The 22,695-nt window shown below is 49.4% G+C and overlaps 1 protein-coding gene across 1 annotated transcript in view; it reads left to right on the plus strand.

Moving 5' to 3' along the window:
* Positions 1 to 22,305, plus strand: part of SLC13A4 (solute carrier family 13 member 4) — a 42,270-nt gene extending 19,965 nt beyond the window's left edge. The window contains exons 4-16 of the mRNA XM_045864212.3: positions 903 to 1,075; positions 1,497 to 1,551; positions 3,846 to 3,885; positions 4,897 to 4,974; positions 6,928 to 7,112; positions 9,830 to 9,949; positions 10,930 to 11,031; positions 12,393 to 12,494; positions 13,249 to 13,346; positions 13,551 to 13,675; positions 16,934 to 17,095; positions 18,268 to 18,405; positions 20,428 to 22,305. Coding sequence (XP_045720168.1) covers positions 903 to 1,075; positions 1,497 to 1,551; positions 3,846 to 3,885; positions 4,897 to 4,974; positions 6,928 to 7,112; positions 9,830 to 9,949; positions 10,930 to 11,031; positions 12,393 to 12,494; positions 13,249 to 13,346; positions 13,551 to 13,675; positions 16,934 to 17,095; positions 18,268 to 18,405; positions 20,428 to 20,565 — 1,516 coding nt within the window. The 3' untranslated portion in view covers positions 20,566 to 22,305. The remainder of the gene's footprint in view (positions 1 to 902; positions 1,076 to 1,496; positions 1,552 to 3,845; positions 3,886 to 4,896; positions 4,975 to 6,927; positions 7,113 to 9,829; positions 9,950 to 10,929; positions 11,032 to 12,392; positions 12,495 to 13,248; positions 13,347 to 13,550; positions 13,676 to 16,933; positions 17,096 to 18,267; positions 18,406 to 20,427) is intronic.
* The last annotated feature ends 390 nt before the right edge of the window (positions 22,306 to 22,695 follow it).

Genomic DNA, 22,695 nt, shown 5'->3' on the forward strand with positions numbered 1-22,695 from the left:
GCAGGCAAACTCCTGTGGCTCTCAGCCTAAACAGAAAAACTCCACCAGGACTTCGGCCTGCCCAACCTAATCCACACGACAGGTGTCCCCACATTGCACGACATCAGGGATCCCACCTCAAGTAAGAAACGTGGGTGGTCTTTATGTTGGCTTTGTCTTACGGAAGCGAGAACCACATCTGTTCCAACACGCATTGTATGTCTCCAAAGTCAAAGAGAAATAACTTGAGGGTTATTTTTGTGAGTGCTTTCCTCCGAGGGTTGACTTTTCAAGATACCAGCTGAAGAAGTGCGCGCAGTGACATGGGGCACTTGTGTGGCCGGGTGGGGCGGGGGGAGCTATCCTTTCAGCAAGTGGGCAGCTGGGCAAGTGGTGGGCAGAACCGTGAACTCCATACGTTAGTCTCTGGTCACTAGTAACTACGGTGACGTAGCTGCAGAGCAAAGACTGTAATGGTCCCCGAAGAACTGCTGTTTGCAGGGCAGAAAAAAGAATTCCTTTATGCACCAAAAGCACACCTCATTACCAAGCGAATGTCTGCAGAGCCGAGCAATGAGTAAAAGTCCAGGCCCGGCGACCCTACTACCAAAGCTCGTCTTTGCTTAAGAAAGGGCTTTTTGCTCACTGAGGCCATCAGCCCAGGAAGTGTGATTTATTCATTCAACAAATATGAATTTAGTGTTTACTCGGTGCCAAGCCCTGGGAGTACAGAGCTGAATGCATGACATAAAACCCTGACCTTCTGGATACATGCCAGCGCCTCCCCCTCCCCCCGGCCCCTTCTCTAGGCCAGCTCCGTCGGGTTCATAGGAGGCCCCAAAGGAGCCCCACGAGGGCAGCGGGGGGCCACGCTGGGGAGTGGCCATGCTGTGGACACCGCACCCACCCGCCCTGCCTTCCAGGCTCCTGCTCTGCTTCATGTGCTGCACCACGCTGCTCTCCATGTGGCTCTCCAACACGTCCACCACCGCCATGGTGATGCCCATCGTGGAGGCCGTGCTGCAGGAGCTGGTCAGTGCCGAGGACGAGCAGCTCGTGGCTGGCAACTCCAGCGCCGAAGAGGCCGAGCCCATCAGTACTGTTTGCTGGAGTTCACCTCCCCTTCGCCCCTGGACCCTCCTCTTGGGACACCGCCCAGCTCAGGGCCGCCCCCAGAGCCCTCACCTGTGCCCCTCCCCTCCCCTCAATCCCAGGCCAGCCCTTGGAACCTGAAGCTCCCTTGTGACCCCACGTTCCTGGCTCTTCCTTCCTCCCCTGCTCACAGCAGCCACCTCTGCTCCTTTCCCCCAAACACTCCAGGGTTCTGGCAACACCCTGGGCCTGCCTGTGTCCGCAAGCCCCGCCATGCTTTCAGAGCGGAGGGAAGGGCAGTGGTCACGCCTGCCTCCAGCAGGATCTGCCCTCGTTTTCCCCGTTCAGCCCCAGCCCTGAGCCCCTGCCCTGCACGGTCAGCTCCAGCCTCCACATCTCATGTCTGCTTTCCTTTGCTCCTGTAGGTCTTGATGTAAACAACAGCCAACCCTCTCTGGAACTCATCTTTGTCAATGAAGAGTGAGTATGACTGCCCTCCTCCCAGACGGAGCCTTGTCAGGTCTATTCCAGAGGTCAGGAAAGTGGGTACCTGAACAGCTCTTTTAGATGTATGGGCCCAGCTCACGTCCTGCCGCACCACCACCTCCCGCTGCCCTAATTTCCTCTCCGTACCTGGGAACCACCTGCCAAGAGCCTGAGGGCAACTCCCTCAACCACAGGGAGTGGCAGCCATGAGGGAAGAGACAGAAAGACTGACTGAATCTGATTGTCCACACATCTACCAAGTAGAACTGAAGTAGAAGAATACTACATTTAGTTAATGGAAAAACATAATAAATGTCACTGGAGATTCTCAGAGAATCACAGAGTATCTTCTAGATACTAGATATGGTCTTACTAGATTTGGCCTTGTCAGATATGACAAGGAAGGATGAGGTGATAGGCAGTGGATTCGAGGACAGTTGATGAGAGAGTCGCATGAGGGTGGGGAGAAGCTAAAAAAGGAGAAATACGCCCCCAAGCATTCATGTGAGACAGATCCATTAATAGCTCATTTCTTCCAGAAATTCTATATCAAAATGTGGTCTTCAAGGGATACTGTGATGAATGTTGCCTTTAAAGGTTGGATGTGCAGCAGAGCTGAGTTTTGCAGTTTGGTGTCTTCTTGGGCAACGAGAGCTGCCCTGAGTGCAACCAGCACGTGTGAGGGGAGAACATAGAAAGGTGGGGACAAGCTTTGCTCTCCCCCGCACTGCTGCCTTCAGTCACAGCTGTCCGATTCCCCTCCACGGCCCTGGACAAGATCTCAGGCAAACTTCACTGCTCTCTGGTTCTTTAAGGTGTTAGAACAGAATGAGCTCCTTTGCAGGTAGTCAGCAGTCTGGTCCAGACTCCGAAACTTCCGTCTCTCAGCCACAGTGCCTCCTGCCTCCTGTCCCCCAGGCCTACAGGGTCAGAAGTCAGAGTGCGTGGGGACAGACTCCTCTTTCACCCTTCCTCCTCCCAGCCTCAGGGGTCCCACCCCTCCCTCTGCTGCCTCTGACCCCTCCAGGCATCCTCCCCTCTCTGAGAATCCCTCGCTCTCCCACTTGCCGGGGGCCCACATTCAGCATCTCTGGAGTGTCCCCTTGAGGCGCCCTCTGCAGAGCGCCAGGCCTGATGGCGGTGGTGAGGAGCTCCCGGATGACCACTCACCCCCACCCCTCGGTTCTGTGCTCTGCTGCCTCACTCCCCCAGAGCCTCTTCATCCTGGGGGTTGCCTTGGCCTCTTGGGTAGGGCCTCTTCAAGACGGCTCTGGCCCTGCCACCTTCCATGTGCATCACCCACCATAAGACTCCACATTATGCCCTGCCTTTGTTCTTCTCCAGACCTATATATATGTCCCCAAACTCTGAAGCAGAAGCTCAAGTTGTCCCTCGAACTCCCTCAGCAGAGTGCTGGTGGGAGCCTGGCCATTTGCCGGGGAGGATGGCAGTCTTCTGGGGTGGCCGGCACCTCCCATGCTGTCTGAGGGGCTCCAGGCCTGCCCTTCTCACCCGATTTGGGAAGGAGGGAGGGGAAACATCATACCACTCTACTCCTTCCAGGCTAACGACCCTCTCCAAACACTTCCCTCCGAACCCCCATCAACCCCTTACCCTCCCCTGGGGTAGCCTGGACATGGCTATCGACCATGGGACTCCAGGCCTGCACACGTGTCCAACACCTGTCTTTACAGTGAGCTCAGAACTAAGACAAATCGAAGCATGCATTTAGCACTGAGCGTAGCCAGTAAGCTACAGTTCAGTTCCCACCTTCCCCTCACCCCCATCCTCTTGCTCTCATCTGCCTTTCTCCATGTGCAGCCCAGACTCTCCCTACTCCTGCAACCTCAGAGAAGCATTTCACAAGGTTCTCCTTCTAGACAGTGACCTTCACCGAGTCAGCCGGTGAGAATGTGGTCAGGGCTCCTCTCTGGGCCCACTGTCTACTCTGTACATGCAGGTAGGAATACCGGCGCCATCCATCTGTTACAAGGATAACAATGTTGTGAGGACTAAAGTCCATATTTAAGTGCTTGGCCCCTAAAAAGCACTCCATGTTAGTTATTAGGAGTGTCAGCACTGCTTCTAAGGAAATGCTGTGTCCCCACAAATCCTGACAGCATCTCTGGAAGGCCAGGAAGCCTCGGGTGAGATTAGTCGTCTTTGTAGCCTAGGAAACTGGACCCTAGAGGGGTCACTTACACCAAACACCAATGGGGGGGTGGGGCATTCCCATCTCATGAAGTCGGATCCACTGTTGTTTTCTCATGTCCTTTGCTTTGTTCCAGCACGTCGACTGCAGACTTCACCTCTCTGATGCAGAACAAGGTAAGGCCTTGAGTTTTTTCTGTGCTTTAAGATTACTTGGAAGTCCCTCAAGATAACTCAGGGACAGAGAAGTCCTAGAGCCTAGAGCCAGTGGCAGCCACTGATGTGAAAACACAGAGGTGCTCACACGAGCCCGGATGTGAGAAAGGTTGCATGGGCTCCGGGCAAGGGCCTGCATCTCTGAACCCTGACCCTGAGAGGGCTTAGCCTCATAAAGTACAGGCTAGCCTTTCCCGTGGAAGCCCAATACTCAGCCATCCAGATTTCCAAGAGTCACAGATTCACCCTCAGGATTCCTTGTAGTGGGGATTCCATACAAAAACTATATTATAAAAAGGGTCACATTTAAAGATTTATTTATTTATTTATTTTAGAGAAAGAGAGCACGCACTTGTGTGGGTGGGGGGAGGAGCAGAGAGAGAGAATCTTCAAGCAGACTCCTGCTGAGTGCAGAGCCTGATGTGGGGATCGATTCCACGATCCATGTGATCATGACCTGAGCTGAAACCAAGAGTCGATGCTTAACTGACTGTGCCACCCAGGCACCCCAAAAGGGTCACATTTATAGAGGAAAGCAGAGTTTATGGCCTCACCTCTTCCCCCAGAACTGGTTTCACATCTCCTTATATCAGCCCAAATTTTGATCACCAAACTGTGGACTTTGTTGTGGTGAGGTTTTGGTGTTTTTTTTTCCATTTTCTTTGTGTTAAAGAAAAATGAAGGATTCTTCATTAGCTAATGAAATTCCAGAAAGCCAAGCTGTCCTACAAGGACAGAGCCATGTTCCGCCAAGTTTCAAAAGTCTCTGCCAATGGGCTGCTTTGCACCCGCTGGGTGGGGCTCTGTGTCTTGGAGGCACAGTGGGGTGTTTCCCCACTGCACGCTCTCCCTGGCCTCTGGTCTCCGATGGCCACAGTGCTGAGGCGTGGGATGCCGTGGGGCGATTACGCGGCCCCTCTTGAGGCCTGCCACATCCTCTTCCTGACGGTGGGACGGTCTTTGTCCCCACAGAACGTGAATGGTGTGCCCAGAATCACCAACCCGGTCAAAACAGCAAATCCCCAGGGCAAGAAGGAGCACCGGTCCCAGGTAATGGAACTCACCCCCTGACCCTGTTTCCTACATGAAATGCCTTGAGCTTCCCAAGGGGCACTGGTCTTGAAGTTAGGAGGGCATCAGGCTAGTGTGCCGTCACCAGGCAGTCCATCCACAGACAAGTCTGACCTGCGTATGCCATGGGGATAAAACATCTAACTCACTGTTGATTTTGGCAAGTCATTCTACCATCGGAGCCCCTGTTTTTTTCTTCAGCTATAAAAGCTGGGGGTTGGACTAGATCAGAGGTATTCAAATTTTTTCCTCAAAGGTGCTTTGGGGACAATGCAAGTATTGTATTTGAGTATTCTGAGATTGTAAGCAAATTGCTTTTTGTGTGTGAATGAGTATTTTTCCTGCTACTTGCTATACCACTGAAACAAAATAGACCTTTAAGTTGGCCTAAAATTGTGGCTATCAGTTACAGCCCTTGATTTCAAATTTTTGTGTCCATCCAAATAATCTCAAATATTTAACATTCATCATCAGCATAAATAAATGCCACCATTTCTGAAACACTGATTGTATACCAAGCACAGTGTGCTGAGCATTTTCTCCCTAGTCTTGGCTCAGGGACATAGCAGTCTTGAACTCTATTTCTGCAGATGAGGCAAAGAGATGACATCATGTGGCCCAAGGCCTCAGAGCCAGTAAGCAGGGAGAGGAGCATCTTGATTCAAATCCAAGTCTCCCTGGCCACACGTATCTACTTTCAGTTATAAAACAGACGTATGCTGATTAAATGCTACGTTACGTTTTAAATATTGGAGGTCCATGAAAATTTTCGTTAGAAGAAAGGATCGTGGAAAACCACTGGACCAGAGAATCTATGAGGTCCCTTACAGCTCTGATAATGAATCTCTCAGGAAGGCTTGCAAGGGTCCAGACTGACTTGGGCCCTCCTACGAGGTGGGGCACTATGTAAACTTTGAGAGGGAGGCAAGGTAGCCTCTTCCCCATGGGTTTCCCAGGATCTGGCCTGCTCATGTTTGCCCCAGGTGGCTCCTGGTCTCATAAAGACTCAGTGGGGGGAGAATAGGCCTAGAGGGGCAGAGGGTACTTGCTGCTGCTTCTTTTCTTTTTTAAGATTTATTTATTTATTTGAGAGAGAGAGAAAGAGCGCACAGTGGGGGGAGTGGGGGGAGGCAAAGGGAGAGGGAGAGTCTTAATCAGGCTCCACGCTGAGCTGGGAGCCTGACACAGGGCTTGATCCCACGACCCTGAGATCACGACCTGATCTGCCACAAGAGTCAGATGCTTAACTGACTGAGCCACCCAGGTGCCCCACTTGCTTCTTTATCTACACTGGAGGCCAGGGGTCAGCAACCTCTGACCCTGAAAGGCCACCATCTGGGCCAAGCAGGGCCTGAGAGGAGCACCGAAGGCTAGCCTTATATGCAAGGGGAGGGGGAGAGTGGGGAGGCAAAACCAAGAGGCAAGAGGCAGAAAAGAGTGAGGAGAGAATCCCACACTGGATTCCCTCTGCAACCCAAGGCTTCTTTCTCAGTCACCTCCCGGTCAGGACTGTCACTCCAGCTCCAGAGAGAACCACCACCTTCCATGTGTCATTCACATGCAAAGCGGAGAGCAACCAGTTTTGCTAGAGTTCAAGTGAAACAGAACATGCTGTGACTAACAACAAAAGTAATAACAGCTTACCATTCGTTAAATGCCAGGAAGTGTTGTTCTAAGTGCTTTACATATATTACTTCAATGACTCTTCACAGCAATCTGGTGGAGAAAATGGGACTTTCTTCATTTTGCAGAAGAATATGCAGCTCAGAGGGGCTGCCCAAGTTGCTGAATGGTAGAACGAGGATTGGGATTTGTCTTTCTGACACCCAAGCATAAAACCTTTCCACGGCACCGTGGTGCCCCTGCCTCCATGCTTTGTGTGCTGGACAGCCCACACTGGGTTGGAAAGATGCACTGGTTTTTCTCTGATAGGAAAAGCCGCTAGTCCTGATCCCTGGCCCCAGGAACCAGGAGCTCAACAGAAAGTACAAGTCCCAGCATGACCAGATGATCTGCAAGTGCCTCTCTCTGAGCATATCTTACGCCGCTACCATTGGGGGCCTGACCACCATCATTGGCACGTCCACCAGCTTGATTTTCTTAGAACACTTCAACAAGTAAGTAACTCACCTGGTCGACAGATACCCACTAACCACGCACTCCGTGTCAGGAGCAGAACTAGGTGCTAAGGATAGGGCAGAAAAAGAAACTAGAGCAGTTTCCATACCAAGAGGGAAAAGAGACGATGGAGCGTGACAGTTCAGTGTGACTGGAGAAGGGTGGGGTTCTGCTGAGAGAGCCCACAGGGGCCGCCCAGTCACGGGGAGGACATGCCTCCCCAAGGACACAACTAGGGAACAAGACCGGAAGCACAGCGGGCATACACTGGATGAAGGGAGGTTTTCCAGACCAAGACAACAGTGAGTGGGAGGACTCAGAGGCGAGAGAGCAGAGCACATAAGAGAGAATGGTAGAGGGCAAAGGGAGGCCAGGGAGGTGGACACGCAGATCACAAAGGGCTTCTTGAGCCCAGGAAGGACCTTGGACTTCATCCGAAATGCCATGAGAAGCCTTTGAAGAATTTTAGGCAGGGAGTGAGGTGATCAGATTTATAGTTTTGAAAAACTGATTCTGGACTGAAAAAATGGAAAAGAGAAGGTATGCCTATTTTCAGCAGGAGGACAACTTTGGATACCACTGCAGATGCCCAGGAGAGAGCTGGTGGTGGCCTGCTGACCCAGGCAGTAGTGAGGAGAAATGGTCAGATCTGAGAGATAGGCAGAGGTAGGCTTGACCAGCCTTGGCAGGATTAGAAAAGGCCTGAGAGAGGGAAAGGCCAAGTCTGATTGTCAGACTCACGGCCTCCGCAGCTGGGGGAACAGAGTTGCCCTTGACCTACAAGAGCAGAAAAATAAGGAAATGTTGACATGGAGGTTGAGATGGCCAGATGGATACACAGCTCTGAATCTCAAGAGAAATTTCTAGGCTAAAGGCATAGATTTAGAATCAGTGGCCTCCAGAGCTGTCTTCATGAGCACACAACCTGTATGATCACACCAGACCACCATGCTCAGAAGGGCCCCACACTTAGCTTGAGGTTCTGCCCCCACCATCTGAAAATTCTTAATCATTTTTTAACAAGCGGCCCGACATTTGCATTTTGTACTGGGGCACACAAATTAGATGTTAGTGGGTCCTGGTGGGATGCATATGGAAATTGAAGCCAGGAGAGTGAAGAAGATCGATCACTCAGGGAGAACATATAGAGTAAGTAGAGCAGGGGCCATATTAAGCTCGAATATTTAAAGTAGACTGTAAATGAGAGAACAATAGGTATCACACAGGGAAGAGAAAAATCTGGTGTCATTCTATCCAAGAGAAGAAAGTGTTCAAGGAGGATGGAGTGGGCCATACTGTTTAAAGTGGCTGAATAACTAAGCAAAAGGACAGAAATGTGTCCATTCGATTCAGTGACGTGGAGGTTACTGGTGACCTAGGCAAGAGCAATTTGGTGAGCTCCCTGGATCTCCACTGGTCTGAAAGTGCCACCATGCTGTTTTTCTTGGCACTGGTGAACAGACCACCCCCAGAGTTCATTCTGGCTGTGTTTCGAAAACCTACAGATTAGTTGTTACACCTTCTAAAGTGCTATAGATGGGAATAGGCCCTCCTCTGTATCCACAAAAGTCTGTTTAACCTATTCTAAAAACCCATTCCCTTTCCTGGGTCAAGGAACAGGGCCTAGATCTCTATGTACAGGGAAGAGATGATGCAACAGACTTTATGCCTGTTAGCCCCTACAGGCCAGAGTGAGTCACTCAATGACTTATACCCCCTGGTATCCTTCTAGCTCCAAAAGCCCTTCTTTCCACCACCACCCCCCACTCTGGCCCTTAGGGGAGGCACAAGCTGTCACAATTTCCCAAGAAGCACATGGATGGTAAAGGTAAGTCCCTGACCAGGCCACAGTGCAAAAAAGCAGATGTCTCTGTGATGAGAGAGAAGATGAAGCACTCTTACATCCTGTGTTTCCACTGCATCCTCTCTGGGGGCGGGGTGGGGGCATTCTGCTCTTGGTCTTTCTCTTTTTCCACGCAGTGCCTAGTGTGAAAAGAGGGGCAGTCTCTTCCCACCTTAGAGGTGGGAGAAGAGCCCAAGAGGAAAGGAACACAGGTGTTGTCTAGGTTAAAGTCATGGCTCACATGTGGCCCATCCCGGCTCCCCAGGAAATAACACCTGGGCTGGGTGGGGCACAGCTCTTCCTGATGAGTGAAGAGTCCTCTGGGTAACCTCCCTGAGACCCTAGGGCAGCAGTGGATGTTGATGAAGGATTTGGAGATTCCAAGTCATGGTTCTCCTAGGGGCACAGTTAATACCTGGAAACTTGATGATGTTCTAGAGTCCAAACTTGTCCGGAATCGGTGCCTTGCATCCCTCAAAGCTCACATTCCTTCAGGAACTTTATAAACCACGTATACCAGACTGCCCTTTCCATTCTCTGATGTCCTGAAAACCAGATGAGTAAACTTACAAGAATCTCTACATAAATTAAGATCAAAACAGCTCCCGATTGGTTCTCCTGAGTGCAAAGTATGCATACTTCAGTGATACCAAGTGTGGTTGCTTAGGTGCCCTTGTTAGCTTACTTCATAATGCTTGGCTGGGCCCTGTGCAGTTGCAACTGTCAAATACGTGAGTTCTAGATAATGTGTTACCACGTCGTTACCCTTAGTTCTGATGCATGTCTTCTTAGGGAGCATTTAGCTTATCACCCCCAGAAACCACATGGGAATCCATCCTTTTCTTATCACTGACCTGGTTCTTTCCCTTCCAGCCAGTACCCTGCTGCAGAGGTGGTCAACTTTGGCACCTGGTTCCTCTTCAGCTTCCCCATCTCCCTCATCATGCTGGTGGTCAGCTGGTTCTGGATGCACTGGCTGTTCCTTGGCTGCAAGTGAGTCTCAGGGCCCTGCCGGCGAGGTACCGAGGCTCTCCTGTCCATCCAGAGTCATGGCGGGAGCCCTGGGGAGCACCACCCAAGGGGGAGCTGCTGAGTAACTACGGAGGATGTGCGAGGAGAAGACACTGGACTAGACAGGGAGTCAGGCATCCCCTGTTCTAGACACTCTAAACATACATGGCCTCGGCACTTCGCTATGAGCTCTGCAATGGAATGTTCTTAATTCCAACTCACTGGTTAAAGGAACCGTCAGATTTATAAAAAGTCTGAATGGGAGGGTGGTTAATGTAGTTTCGTTTCTCTCAAAGCATACAGAGTAATTTGAACTAACTTTTAAAGAAATGTGACTCCAAGTAGAAGTTTCCTTAGGCTTAATTTTATAGACATGAGCGATTCATATATAGTAGTTGCATGAAATATTCACGTACCTCTCAAAGTCATAAGTTAGATATTCTTCTTGCAATATTATTCCTGATATTAATCTGCTTAGCAAGCCTTTCTTCATAACTATATTTCAATCAGCCTCAAACACATAAAGGGAAGATATAGATGATGTTTTGCTATTGGTCCATGGGACCCAAGACTCCCATTGCTCAGGGAATGTTCTCTGAGCGGCTTTTTTTTTTTTTTTTTTAATAACTCAGAGGTTACTATCAAATCAATGATAGCTGTATATTTCTATACCTCCAGTATGTAGAAAATACCCCACATAAATACACTCGCACAAGTCTGTAAGACATGATACTTCACGTCAGTACACCAGAGATGTACCCAAATGGATATACCCGGAAGCCTAGGGGAGAGGCTGAGGGCAGGCTGTGTAACCTGGCAGATAAAAGTCGTAGGAGAGCTGGGGTTGGAGAGAAGAGGGGACAAGTGACCATAGCAAGCCAGCAGTTTAGCATTTGCTAATCCTTGACTCCTGTGGGCCTCAGAAGCATGTTTCCTTTATTCTTCTCGTTCTTCCTTCTCAGTTTTAGAGAAACCTGCTCTCTGAGCAAGAAGAAGAAGACCAAAAGGGAAGAGGTGTCAGAGAAGAGAATCCAAGAGGAATATGAAAAGCTGGGAGCCATTAGGTAAAAATCAGCCATTCACCCTCTCTCCTTCTCCAGGAGAGAAAACATGGCAGGTGAAGTGAGCCCACAAGCAGCCTTGTTCAACAACCACAGCCTCTTGAGCTGGGGAATTTTCCACAACTATGAATCCAGGCCTTTAGAGATGCTACTGAATGCCCAAGTCGAGCGGGCCCAGATTCCAGGTGGCCACCCTTCCCCTTTGCCGTTTTCCAAGTCCAAGGTAGAGCCGCGGTGTGGGGGTGGATGGCGCAGACGGGGCGTCCAGATGGAAAGAAGAGAGAGACAGCACAGCCACCCTCTTGGGACAGGCCCAGTTCCCCACACTGCTCTGACTGGGCCACCGCCAGTCCTATGGCCACTCCTGGGGAACTGGGGGGCATCAGGCATTCTCAAATACAGGCTTGAAGACAGAGGGCCCGAGGATTCACCACCCCCATCAGCCATTATCAGCTTTCCCCAGTGACCCCATGTCCTAGTTGGTGCCATTTTTCTCATTTTAGGGCAACAGGCAGGTACAGCTTTGGGCAAAAGGATCCTGGTATAAGCAGTATTTTAAAATGTTTTAATTTATAAAAGGAATACCCATTCACTGTAGAACATTTAGAAAATACAGGAAAATATAAAGAAAAAAACTAAAATTGACTTCTATTTATTCAGTGTTAACTGTTAACAACTGTTACCATAATGTACTCTTCTTTCCATCCTTCTTTTTGGTGCAAAATTGTATGTATTTTTGCTAAAATTCAGTCCCAACTGAACACAGTTTTAGATCTTGTCTTTTTTTCACTTAGCTTTAGCCTGTCATTATATTCCCAGGCCATTAGCTCTGCAGTGCAAACACGATTGTTAGGTGCGTCTCATTCGAACCTGTAGTTATACCAAAATGTATTTGATGTCATGGAATATCATTGAATGTGTAGATTGTTTCCACTTCGAATGTTCAATTTTTAGATAGATAACATATCACTGTGCATTTCTGGTTATTTCCTTACATGAAAGGAAGGACTGAATTTAAGGCTCCTGACATACATCATCAAATTCCCTCCGAAAAGGACCCCGCTCCTCCCCTCGCCCCCCCCTCCAGCATTCTCCTTGGAGGCCGTGCTCTGCGTTGTATAAACATATGCTGCCGTACCACCTCACCCCTTCCCACCTAGCTTCTCCAGGAGACGTGGGTGACGTCACGTTTTCTGGCAGCTTCTCAGTCCTCTTCCCACTTCTCCTCAGTGGCTCGGAGTGGTGGGGCAGCCAGTTTTGTCCCCGGGATGGGGCCTCTGAACACAGGTGCACCCCATGCGAAGGGAAAGAGTGAAGAGAAACCTCCCAGCTCCTGGAGCGGCTTTTCCTGTTGTATCTTACAGCTACCCTGAAATGGTAACTGGATTTTTCTTCATCCTGATGACCCTGCTGTGGTTTACCCGGGAGCCTGGCTTTGTTCCTGGCTGGGATTCTTTCTTTGAAAAGTAAGTGGTACTGTCTCCTCCTTAAGAGTAAGCCCCTGACGCAGACCCTTCAGACAGTTCCCACCAGCGTCCCTCCTCGACTCCTCGTAGGGGCAGCCATGAGCCCAGAAAGCACTCTGTCCCCCTGGAAGTGCCCCCTTCTCAGGGAAACCCATGCGGAGTCAGGAAGAAAATACAGTGTGTGGCGTCGGGTCTGGGGTTGGCATCTGGTGCTGCCCCGGACCAGCCTTGTGACCTTGGTCTTGTACTTAAGCTCTTGAAACCTCAGCTGTCTCGCAGGTGGCTCTGAGGCTGAGGCATAGAGATCAAATGCCCCTGCGAGAGCCTGAGGGGGTGGCTGGAGCCTTGGCAGGCAGAGGCCCCCCGGCCGCCCCTGCAGGACCCCTGAAGGCCGGGCCACAGATCTCTCAGCTCGGCTTCGCAATTAAGCAAAGACACACACGGAGGTGTGACCCTCGCAGGAAAGAGAACTCATCCTTTTCGAGTCCCCTTTACCGAAGTAACTCCTGATCTCTCCTTCTAAGGGGCCCATAGAGCCACACTAAGACGTCTACCGTAGCCAGGCCCAGCCTCCAGACTTCAACCCTTGCCCACTAAATCCACCGCTGGATAGCATGGCAGCAGCTGCAGGAAGGAAGGCTGACCACCCGCCAGACTGGGTCCTAAAAAGAGGCACTGTGTTCAGACAGACTGTCCTGAGACATCGTGCCCCCTCCTGACCCTCTGCCTCCAGCCCTGCTTGTCTCTTTGCTAGGAAGGGCTACCGCACGGATGCCACGGTCTCTGTTTTCCTCGGCTTCCTCCTCTTCCTGATCCCAGCAAAGAAGCCCTGCTTTGGGAAGAAGAGTGACGGTGAGAGAAGTCCAAGGGAAGAAGTCAGGGCTGGCTCTGGTCAATCATACCCAAGGCCGTTCTGGGTCCCGCCCCCCCGCCGGCCCCCCCTCCCTGATAGCAGAACAGCCTCCCAAATCATCGGTGCATCAGTTAGGCCCTTGTCTCCCCAAGCCCCACCCATTAGGATTCATCCAGCTCTCCCGCTGTCTACCTGTGATCCAGGGCAGAACCGGGAGCCCTCGCTGGGGACAGAGCCCATCATCACGTGGAAGGACTTCCAGAAGACCATGCCCTGGGAGATTGTCATTCTGGTGGGAGGAGGCTATGCTCTGGCTTCTGGCAGCAAGGTAACTCTTGAATTCTGTTCTTGGGCCAAAGATTTTTTAAGCAGCTTTCCCTGATGAGTCGTTTTGATTCTGGGAGGAAGATTCATAGGCACCGAGGGAACAGTAGAGCCAGGCGTGGATCCCCTGCCCTGCCCCGAGCCTCTAAGCTGGTGCTGCTGAGATCAGCCGTGCTAGGGAGTCACTCCCACCTCACTCACCGGCCCACACTGCCACAGGCAAAAGATTGACTGCACTTTACAGCCATGTCCTTCGGGGCATTTAACGGTGGTGGGAGATGTGTCTCTAAGGGTCCAGAGACACCCCACACCCACACCCAGCCAACTGTCCCTCCCTCGGTCAGTCCACATGCTTATGTTGAGCCCCTTTGGAGAATGTATGCTAAAGCTGACGTAAATGCTATTCATAGGCCTTGATTTTCTGATTGGGAGGAATTGGGATGCGACCTTATAAAAGGGGCTGGTGGGAAATAGTTGAATTTCCTAAAGTGTTAGCCCTTCCTGAAATAGGAAACGATCCCCCAAATGAATCAGGTTCACACTGTTTCTCCCTTGACTTTCGCTATATTCATTAACTTGGCTCACTTTTTGACTGCCCATTCGTTGAAGGTCAAGGCTATCTGCATCAGTAATAATATCACAGAATCCTCCACTTGGAAGGAACCTTGGAGGACACCGAGTCTGATCTCCTACCCAGTTGAGAGAATTCCAACCCCTGGGCTTGGACCCCACCAGTGACAGGGCACTCCCTGAGCAGGGAACAAAGAATTGTTCTTTACTTTTAGCTCAGATCTTCTATAGGTCTTCCACTCTTGGCTCTGGCTCTGTCCTCTGGAACCCCATCCTAGGTAATAATTATTAAAGTCATAAAAAGTTATTAGATCCCCTTAGATCTTTCCCCCCCCCAACAAAAACTCCCTAGTTCCTTCAACCATTCTTCAAGAAGTAGTGACCCCTTACCATGCTGGCCTCTCTCCTCAGCCTCACAACACTTTGCCCTTGGCCTTATTTAAACGTGGTCCAGAGGTGGTCAGTCTACTGCAGAGTAAAGCAGTCATACCCAAGCCCCATCTCTCACCTCTGATCCAAGCACCAATCTGTATTTATATGGAAGCTTTTATAAGGCTTCACTGGCACTCATGTCAACATTTATATTGAAATTGCAGCCAACTAAAACCCTCATTCTTAGCCACTATTAAACGTCCCATCTTTCAGCCAATCCTGTATATGTGCTGTTGGTATTTCTAATTCCAAGTTCTAAATATCATACTTATTTTTATTGAATTTCAGTTGTTAGTTTTGGCCCCTGAGTCTAGCCTGGAAAGATTTTTTTTTTTAACCAAAGTTTTGTATGTATTACAGATAGCACAGTTGATATTTCTGTAAAATCTACTGACTCTACTAATTTAATAATATAATTCAAGTGTGATATAGGTGATTCCTACCGAGTTTGAAATAATTTGTCTTGACATGAGGAAAATCCAATGTAAAATGTTTTAGTATCAAGGTTTAAAAAAAAAAAGACTTCCTTTGTTGTGCTTTTTTCTAACTTGGCAATCTAATTTATCAGTTTATTTCAAATTACAATATAAAATAGCTTCTGGAAAAATTTCCTATTAAATTTTTTTCACTTTACTTCTGAGTACTATCTGGATAATGTGATCAGTGGAACTCCATTTCTTTATAAGTACTGTTTCCACTCAGCTAACTGCTCTTCCTCTCCTTTGTCCAGTGGGTACGGTTTAATGTGCTATAAGAGGTAACAATCACAGAGTTCCTGTCGGCCCCAAAGCTCTGTACCAACCATGAATTGCTGTAGTCCCCACATGTTGGATTTGCAGCTCACAGGCAGTGGAGCAAAAGGAGAAAAGAAAGTGCTCCCAGGGGGCATCTGCCTTCAGCTCAGGTCATGATCCCAGGGTCCTGGGATGAAGCCCCACATCGTAGTTGGGCTCTCTGCTCAGCAGGGAGCCTCCTTCTCCCTCTCCCTCTGCCTGCCGCTCCCCCTGCTTGTGCTCTGACAAATAAATAATATCTTAAAAAAAAAAAAAAGAAAATGTTCCCAGGTAAAATGGCCACAGCAGAGATCAAATAGCCTTTGGTGAATTCGGAAAAGGGGAGAAAAATCAGCCTGCTGGTAATGTGGTGAGGCTGTCTCTAATAGTAAAATATGAGTAGGACTTAGAGCTTGAGGAATCATAAAATGTCTCACCTTGCTTTGGGCCCTACTCTCCAGGTCTGTAGTGCATTGGCAGTCTCTAGGGTAAGCAGGAAAAGTTAGAGCACGTCAGCCATAGAAGGGAGAGGAGGAGGCAGGGAGGGCCGGCAAATGCATATGGCAACGTGAGGTTTTTAGTACAAAAACTCAACTGTGTCCTTTAATTTTCTGAAGGAGGGAGGGAATCTTCACTACTGACAAAGGAACAACTTCTAACCAAAGAAGTTATTCCAAGTGGGAAATATTCATTTATTGGAGAGCTATATAAATTTTGCTAACGGAAAAGGTTCAAGAGTGGCACCATGCCTTCATATCTTGTGTCGTGAAAAAGCACTGGTGGACTGTAGATCCTGATGTCAGCCATGATGAGATTGAACCTGAAAAAGGCTGGACCGCCATGACCAGCTTTGTGGGCCAGCCAGGTGGCACCCTCCCACTGAGTGCGGATAGACTGGGACTCCCTCTATGTAAAGCTTCTAATGTTCAGCCCTGCCCACTGACTCCCCACAAGCCACAGGAAAGGTTACTGTCCAAAGATGTTGATAATCTTCCCCCCTTTCACAGGTGATGAGAGCTAGATTTCAAAAGGAGAATTCAGGATTACATTGGGGAGTCTGTGTCAAAATCACAGGACTGGATGCACAGAGTGAGAATGTCAGAGGCTGGAGAGAGTAGTAAGATTGAAGTTGAAGGGCCCGTTGCCCCAAAGATCTCCAGCCCCTGCCAAGCCATCATGGCAAAATCCTGAGAAGAATCATAGCCATTAGGATGGACAGCTCTCCATGCGCTGTGATGACTGCCCAGGAAACCCTAAGACTGAATGTTACTACAATCATGAAGAATTTTCTGGGCTGTAAAAATGATTCCATCATCAAATCAGTAATGCTTCTGGGTCCAGTCTGCCTGAAAATAGGATGGCAAATTAGATGCCTCCTGGTGGTTCCTTCCAGCCCCCCAACATCCCTGACCTCCTGGAGTCTAAGAATTCCATGGGGAATGTGTTCTTCCTCCTCTCTTCTTACTGTATCACCCGTCTCCCTGTAGAGCTCTGGCCTCTCCACGTGGATTGGGCACCAGATGTTGTCTCTGAGTGGCCTCCCACCGTGGGCTGTCACCCTTTTGGCATGCATCCTGGTGTCCATTGTCACAGAGTTTGTGAGCAACCCAGCCACCATCACCATCTTCCTGCCCATCCTATGCAGCCTGGTGAGTAGGGCAGGGCCCCCAGATGTCTGGAGGGGTTGCCCCGGGCCCAGGGAGCAGCTCCCCAGCTGTACTCTCTCCTCTGGTCATTGCCATACTTCAATGATTGGTCTCCAGCCGTAGTTTGGAAATGAAGTGTTTCAAATTTGATAGACAGACAGACAGATAAATGGTAGCAAGGGCTCTAGAAACCCTTTTCTGAAAGACTAGGATTAGTTTAGAGGCAGTCCTGAATGGAAACAAGAATGCACAGAATATCCTTAAAACCCTAGGATTCCAATTCCTCACAATCATCATTTCTTTCTCTCCTAAGACCTAAGAGTAGGGCCAGAGGAGTAACTACAGAAAATGGGGGCAAAATGCTCCCAGAGGTACACTCAGCTGTAAAGACCAGGACCACAGCTCTATCATCACCACCTCCCCCCAGTTTCTCAGTCCAGGGGGGTCTGAGAATTGAGGCAATGCCAGCTTCATCTCATGGTCTCAGAACAATTTGTTATTCATGAATGAGAGGAGGGGAGCAACTCCCAGATCTCAGCCTGGCTAAGCAGGCCCCGAGGTAACGGACCAGACACAATGCTGCATCGGTCCCATTAGTGAGGGGAAACCTATCAAATGAAGGCTCCTCCCCATCCCCAACAAAATGATATCCTTCTGCTTTAACCCCAGACTACCCCCAGCCACTGTCTTTGCTCTTTGCTCAGGTGTCTCCTTCCAACTGCTCCATCATCTCATTTGTGTGAGCCTTGGCGTGCACTTAGTTAAAACTCAGCAACACTGAGGGCAAGACCATGGGTTTCAATCCCATACAAAGCAAACATCACCTAGAAAAACACCTTAGTTCTGCACCCCAAGGATGAGGGACCCCTACCTCAACCCAAGCAGCTCATTCATGAGATTTGAGTTTGAAGAATGAATCTCTCAGCTAAAGGATAAAATTAGACCAGCACCAAGAAATGAAACATCCCTTCTAGGAAGAAACTCAGAGCCCATGTTTCCATGGGAGTGAGCAGCATGAGCCCCTTGAGTAGTGATTTAACTGCCCTCAGCACATGATAACCAGCCAAGGTTAGCCAAAGTCAAGCCACCTTTTAAAGCATGTTTGTGATGTGAAGCCCAAGAAATGAGAGCCGCATCTCAACGCTGATGTTTCTGTGAATTCTCTCTTCTCCTAGTCTGAAACGCTGCACATTAATCCACTCTACACTCTGATCCCAGTCACCATGTGCATCTCGTTTGCAGTAATGCTGCCCGTGGGCAATCCCCCCAACGCCATTGTCTTCAGCTATGGGCATTGCCAGATCAAAGATATGGTAAGTCGTGGATGCCCTCTTCCTACCGTAAGGACAGGGACGAGTGGCTCCACAGCCTTCTCCTGAGGCTTATCATTTTGTAGCAGTGTCTGTGATCTGTCAACACTCAGTCTAGTGTGGTCGAAACAATGGTGCTGGCAAAAAGGCCTTCAGCTGGTCCACAAGCACCAAGAATAGCAAGAATATGCTCTCCCACCCTTCCGGGAGAAAGCGGGTACATAGACAGAGACAGCTGGAACAGACCCGAGATGCAGCCCAGGGTGAGAAGGCACAAGGCTCTGCGCCAGTTTCTTCACTGGACCAGTGGGGATGTTCACTGCAAAAGCTGCCAGTTTACTCATAGAAGGGAAGTAGGAGAAACTGTAGGAACCTAGGGTGAAAGGTCTGAGGGGACAGGACCCTCCGTCGAACGCAAGAAGCCCGAGGCAACAATGGCAAAATGAAGCACCCACACCTCCTTTCCTAGTTCTCAGCTGGACTCCCACAAGATGGTTGAGGAGACATCTGGTCAGATTGTAGTGTTAGGCCTATTTACCCTCGACCCCTCAACCTATACTCACTGCTGTGCTCCTGGATATCCAGGCCACTGGGGGAAAGATGAAAACCACTCCTAATTACTGGGGCTGGGCTGTCTGAAATAGGGCTCAGTCCCCCTTCCCGAGGGTCTCACATATTCAGCAGCCCTGTAAATAGCAAACGGAGGAAAGGGAGAGCGTCAGGCTGGTCGCAGATATTCAGATCCTTTCTACCATTCAAACCACTCATCGAAGCCATCTGTAATACTTCAGGGAAGGGAGGGCACAGCTATTGCCCCCCCCCCCCCATCTCTTATTGCACAACCTTGTCTGCTCAAGAGTTGAGCTCGGTCCCAACTCTCCTGTCCCCCCACTTCCTCTTCTGGGCACCCCCATCACTCACCCCCGCCCCCTGCCACCATCTTTTCTAGAATCAGGTGATCAGAGACAGTGCCTTTCAAAGGTACCAGATGACAAGTAAGCCAGTCGTGGGTTCTATTCCCAGCCCGGCAGACCTGAGACCTCCATTTCCTCATCTGCGTAAGATAGGGGTTCCAACTAGAAACTCTGCGTGGTTCCTTTCAGCTCTAAATGACTTGAATTCAGCCCCTTTAGAACCTGCCTCCTCTGGCTAGGGGACCTGGGCAGTTCTCCACACCCAAAGCCCAGGTAGCCAGGATGATTAGTAAGTCCAGGGCTCTGGCCAGAAAGCAGAGAAGCAACACATCTAGTCACTTGCTTGGAACATTCATTCTCCCTCACAGCTTTCCCAGCTCAATGCCAGCTAGTGGACCCGTGGTGGCTACAGCGGTGTGCTTCGTTCCTCCCTTGTAGGCTGCCAGCCATCCTTACCGTCCTTTTTTCCAACTGGCCTGGCTCTGCCAGCCATCATCCCTCACACCCCCTCAGCCTGTGTCAATCCCACAGCAGAAATGGGAGGGTTCAGGGTCATGGACGTGACATTCCCTCAGCAGAAAGAAGCAAAGCTAGCGTGGGTCACCCTCCCATGGAAGGAAGGGCTGAGCAGAGGCAGCTGACCTGGTTCTCCAGGTGAACCCAAGGGACACTACTTTCCATACGCTGTTCCTTTGGGAAGGAAAAAACAGTTCACAGTGGCAAAGGCTTCGTAGGATAGCGCCTCTCCTATGGGTCCCCATATGTGTCAGCACCATAAAGGCTCCAAGAAGTTCCTGCCTTAATGCATTTCCCTATCATGTAGCTACAGGATCCTTGCGTATAACAACTCTTAACATTCTAAGACCTGGTGTTCCAAGTACACGCCTTCCAGGCCTCCACTTGGGAGCGAGAACCCACGTGGAGATGGTTCTACTGGCCTCTCCCATCCTTCCACAGTCCCGAACTACCCTTGGAGGCAACCCTACAGATCCCAGGCAGTGACTGAACAGATCAGGGCCAAGGCGTGGGTGGGGGGCACAGAGAGGAGCACTGGGGGATCTGTGCTGCTGCCTGCTCAGTGACTTACGGTGGGCTGGTTTGTGTCCTGTAGGTGAAAGCTGGCCTGGGGGTCAATGTCATTGGCCTGGTGATCGTCATGGTGGCCATTAACACATGGGGAGTTAGCCTCTTCCACTTGGACACTTACCCAGCCTGGGCGAAGGTCAGTAACATCACTGATCAGGCCTAACACAAGTGGGCAAATGGTCCAACTGAAGAAGCTGCCAGCACCTAACAGAATCTGACCAAGAGGCCAAGAAAGCCACCAGGAGCACACAACCAACACCAGGAGATTCCACCACCTGCCACCTCCAGTGAAGTGCAGCAAGTCTCCGACAATCAAAACACATGCTTGGATGTTCGTGCCTTCTGCTCTGCCCCCATCCTTAGCACCATAGTTCAGGGAGACCTGTGCTCTTTCTCACTTCCTGTATCTTGGGCTCTCCACTTCTTTCTGAAGACAGGAAGAGAAGCCCTTAGTTGCCCCTGAGAGGCTAAGCCTCACACACTAGCCTTATTAGGTTTATTCTTAATATCTGAACCCCTTTTTAGGAACTGAAGGGGAAATCCAAATCATTCTACCTACACACAGACAATGAAACCAGGTACATCTCCTTTTTCAGAGGAAAATCTCCCCCAGAATTTTCTCTTCAGTGTTTCCATCCTAAGCTCTTACCACAAAAAGGCAATCTTGGTAAGTCCTCTTTGTGGCAATCAGTACTCTTTTATCATTACTTAAGCATCTCCCTTCAATGGCTTCTCTTTACCTTTGGCACCAAATTCCCATAAGGAAACAGCGTTCTCCCTTGGAAAGGCGCTGGCAGGGTTCTCTTTGTCAAAGGAAAAGTAGAGGAAGAAGACACATTGAAGTTAGCACAGGTATCCCCCGCTCTTCAGAAGTTCTAGTTACACCACTTCACTTTTACAAAAGACCTACGTTAGTACCTGTTTTCGCTAACCGAAAGAAATCTGAGGAGGATTTTCAGGTTTATGAGAACCTGGTTCTCAGCACTGGTTTTGCAGCGAGCCCTTAGAGGAGCAGTGCGCAACCTGAGCAGCTAGAGTGGTGCCACCATGCCCCCTCCTGGGAAACAACACCCAGCATCTCAGCATCCAGCTGCCAGAGCTGTGAACATCTGGGCTTTATCTTTATTTTGTGCCCCCGTTAGCAAGTGTCCTAAGGTATCAGAGAAGCCTAAGAGAGGTTCCTTTTTGAATCTGCGAATGCTCAAATATTTTTCCATATAAATGAATGGTAACTGCTGCTTTGCTCGATGCCATTTCAGCTTACAAAAGATTTCATAGGAATGATCTACTTTTGGATAGCGGGGGACACCTGTCTCTCTCATCACTTACCACTAATCCTCAATACCACTGCACTGGTTCAGTTGGGAGGGAGAAAAAATTCTCATACCTGTCTTATTAATGAGGCCAAAACTATCATTAAGACCACAGTACTATTAATGATATCTGACTAGCTTTCTTCTGGATGTAATGAGGAGTTCGTTCCTGAGAAGACAAGTACAGAAAGTTCCAAACGCATCAGTCACTTTCTACAAGTCAGCTCCTTGAGGGGAGAGAAGATGTCTTATGTTCCTGAAAGTCTCCAGCAACTTATACAATATAGTAAACTAACTACTCAATAAATGTCGCCCGTGAGAAAAATCACTTCGGAAATCAAGGCCTCCTGCTTCCTCCTGAAAACCACGCCATTCTCCCCACGACACATGTCCTTGCTGTATGACTGGATATAGCTCCCAAGCCCCCCGCCAGCTTGTAGGCAATACATAGTTCTGACTTCTACCACCAGTTCCTTGCTAAATCGGTCTTATTGGATAAGGAATACCCCACAGTTACTCCATTCTTTTAATTGATTTTAAGTTACTATTGATAGCATGGGCAGTTTTCCCACACAATAACTTATCAATAAAGTCACTCCCTTAGTTTATCAAGTATCTGTGAGTTCTAAAATTTCTTTTGTGCCGGCCAACACTTGCATGCTCTGACCACAGCACAACTGACCAGATTTAACCACGGACATTACTGCTTCTGCCCTATCAACTGGCTTAGGCCACGTTATCTGACTCCTTATAAAAAAATAAAGACCTACTGAGCCCAAATAAAATACCAGTGTTATGTACACTGTAGCTGGTTTGATCGAGTCAGCATCTTGACAGTTATTTTGCTATAAAATGTTCAGAAAAGTCAGGGTGTTCTCATTTTGTCACGGCTGCCAAACTGTCAACTGTCTGACCCATTACAGAACTTAGCCACCAAGCCTCTAGTCACATTAAGACAAAGGTGCAAATAATAAGATTCC

Source organism: Mirounga angustirostris, unplaced genomic scaffold, assembly GCF_029215605.1.
Source record: "Mirounga angustirostris isolate CCGP_5_RB_7025 unplaced genomic scaffold, mMirAng1.0.hap1 SCAF_12, whole genome shotgun sequence".
NCBI classification, from domain to species: domain Eukaryota; kingdom Metazoa; phylum Chordata; class Mammalia; order Carnivora; family Phocidae; genus Mirounga; species Mirounga angustirostris.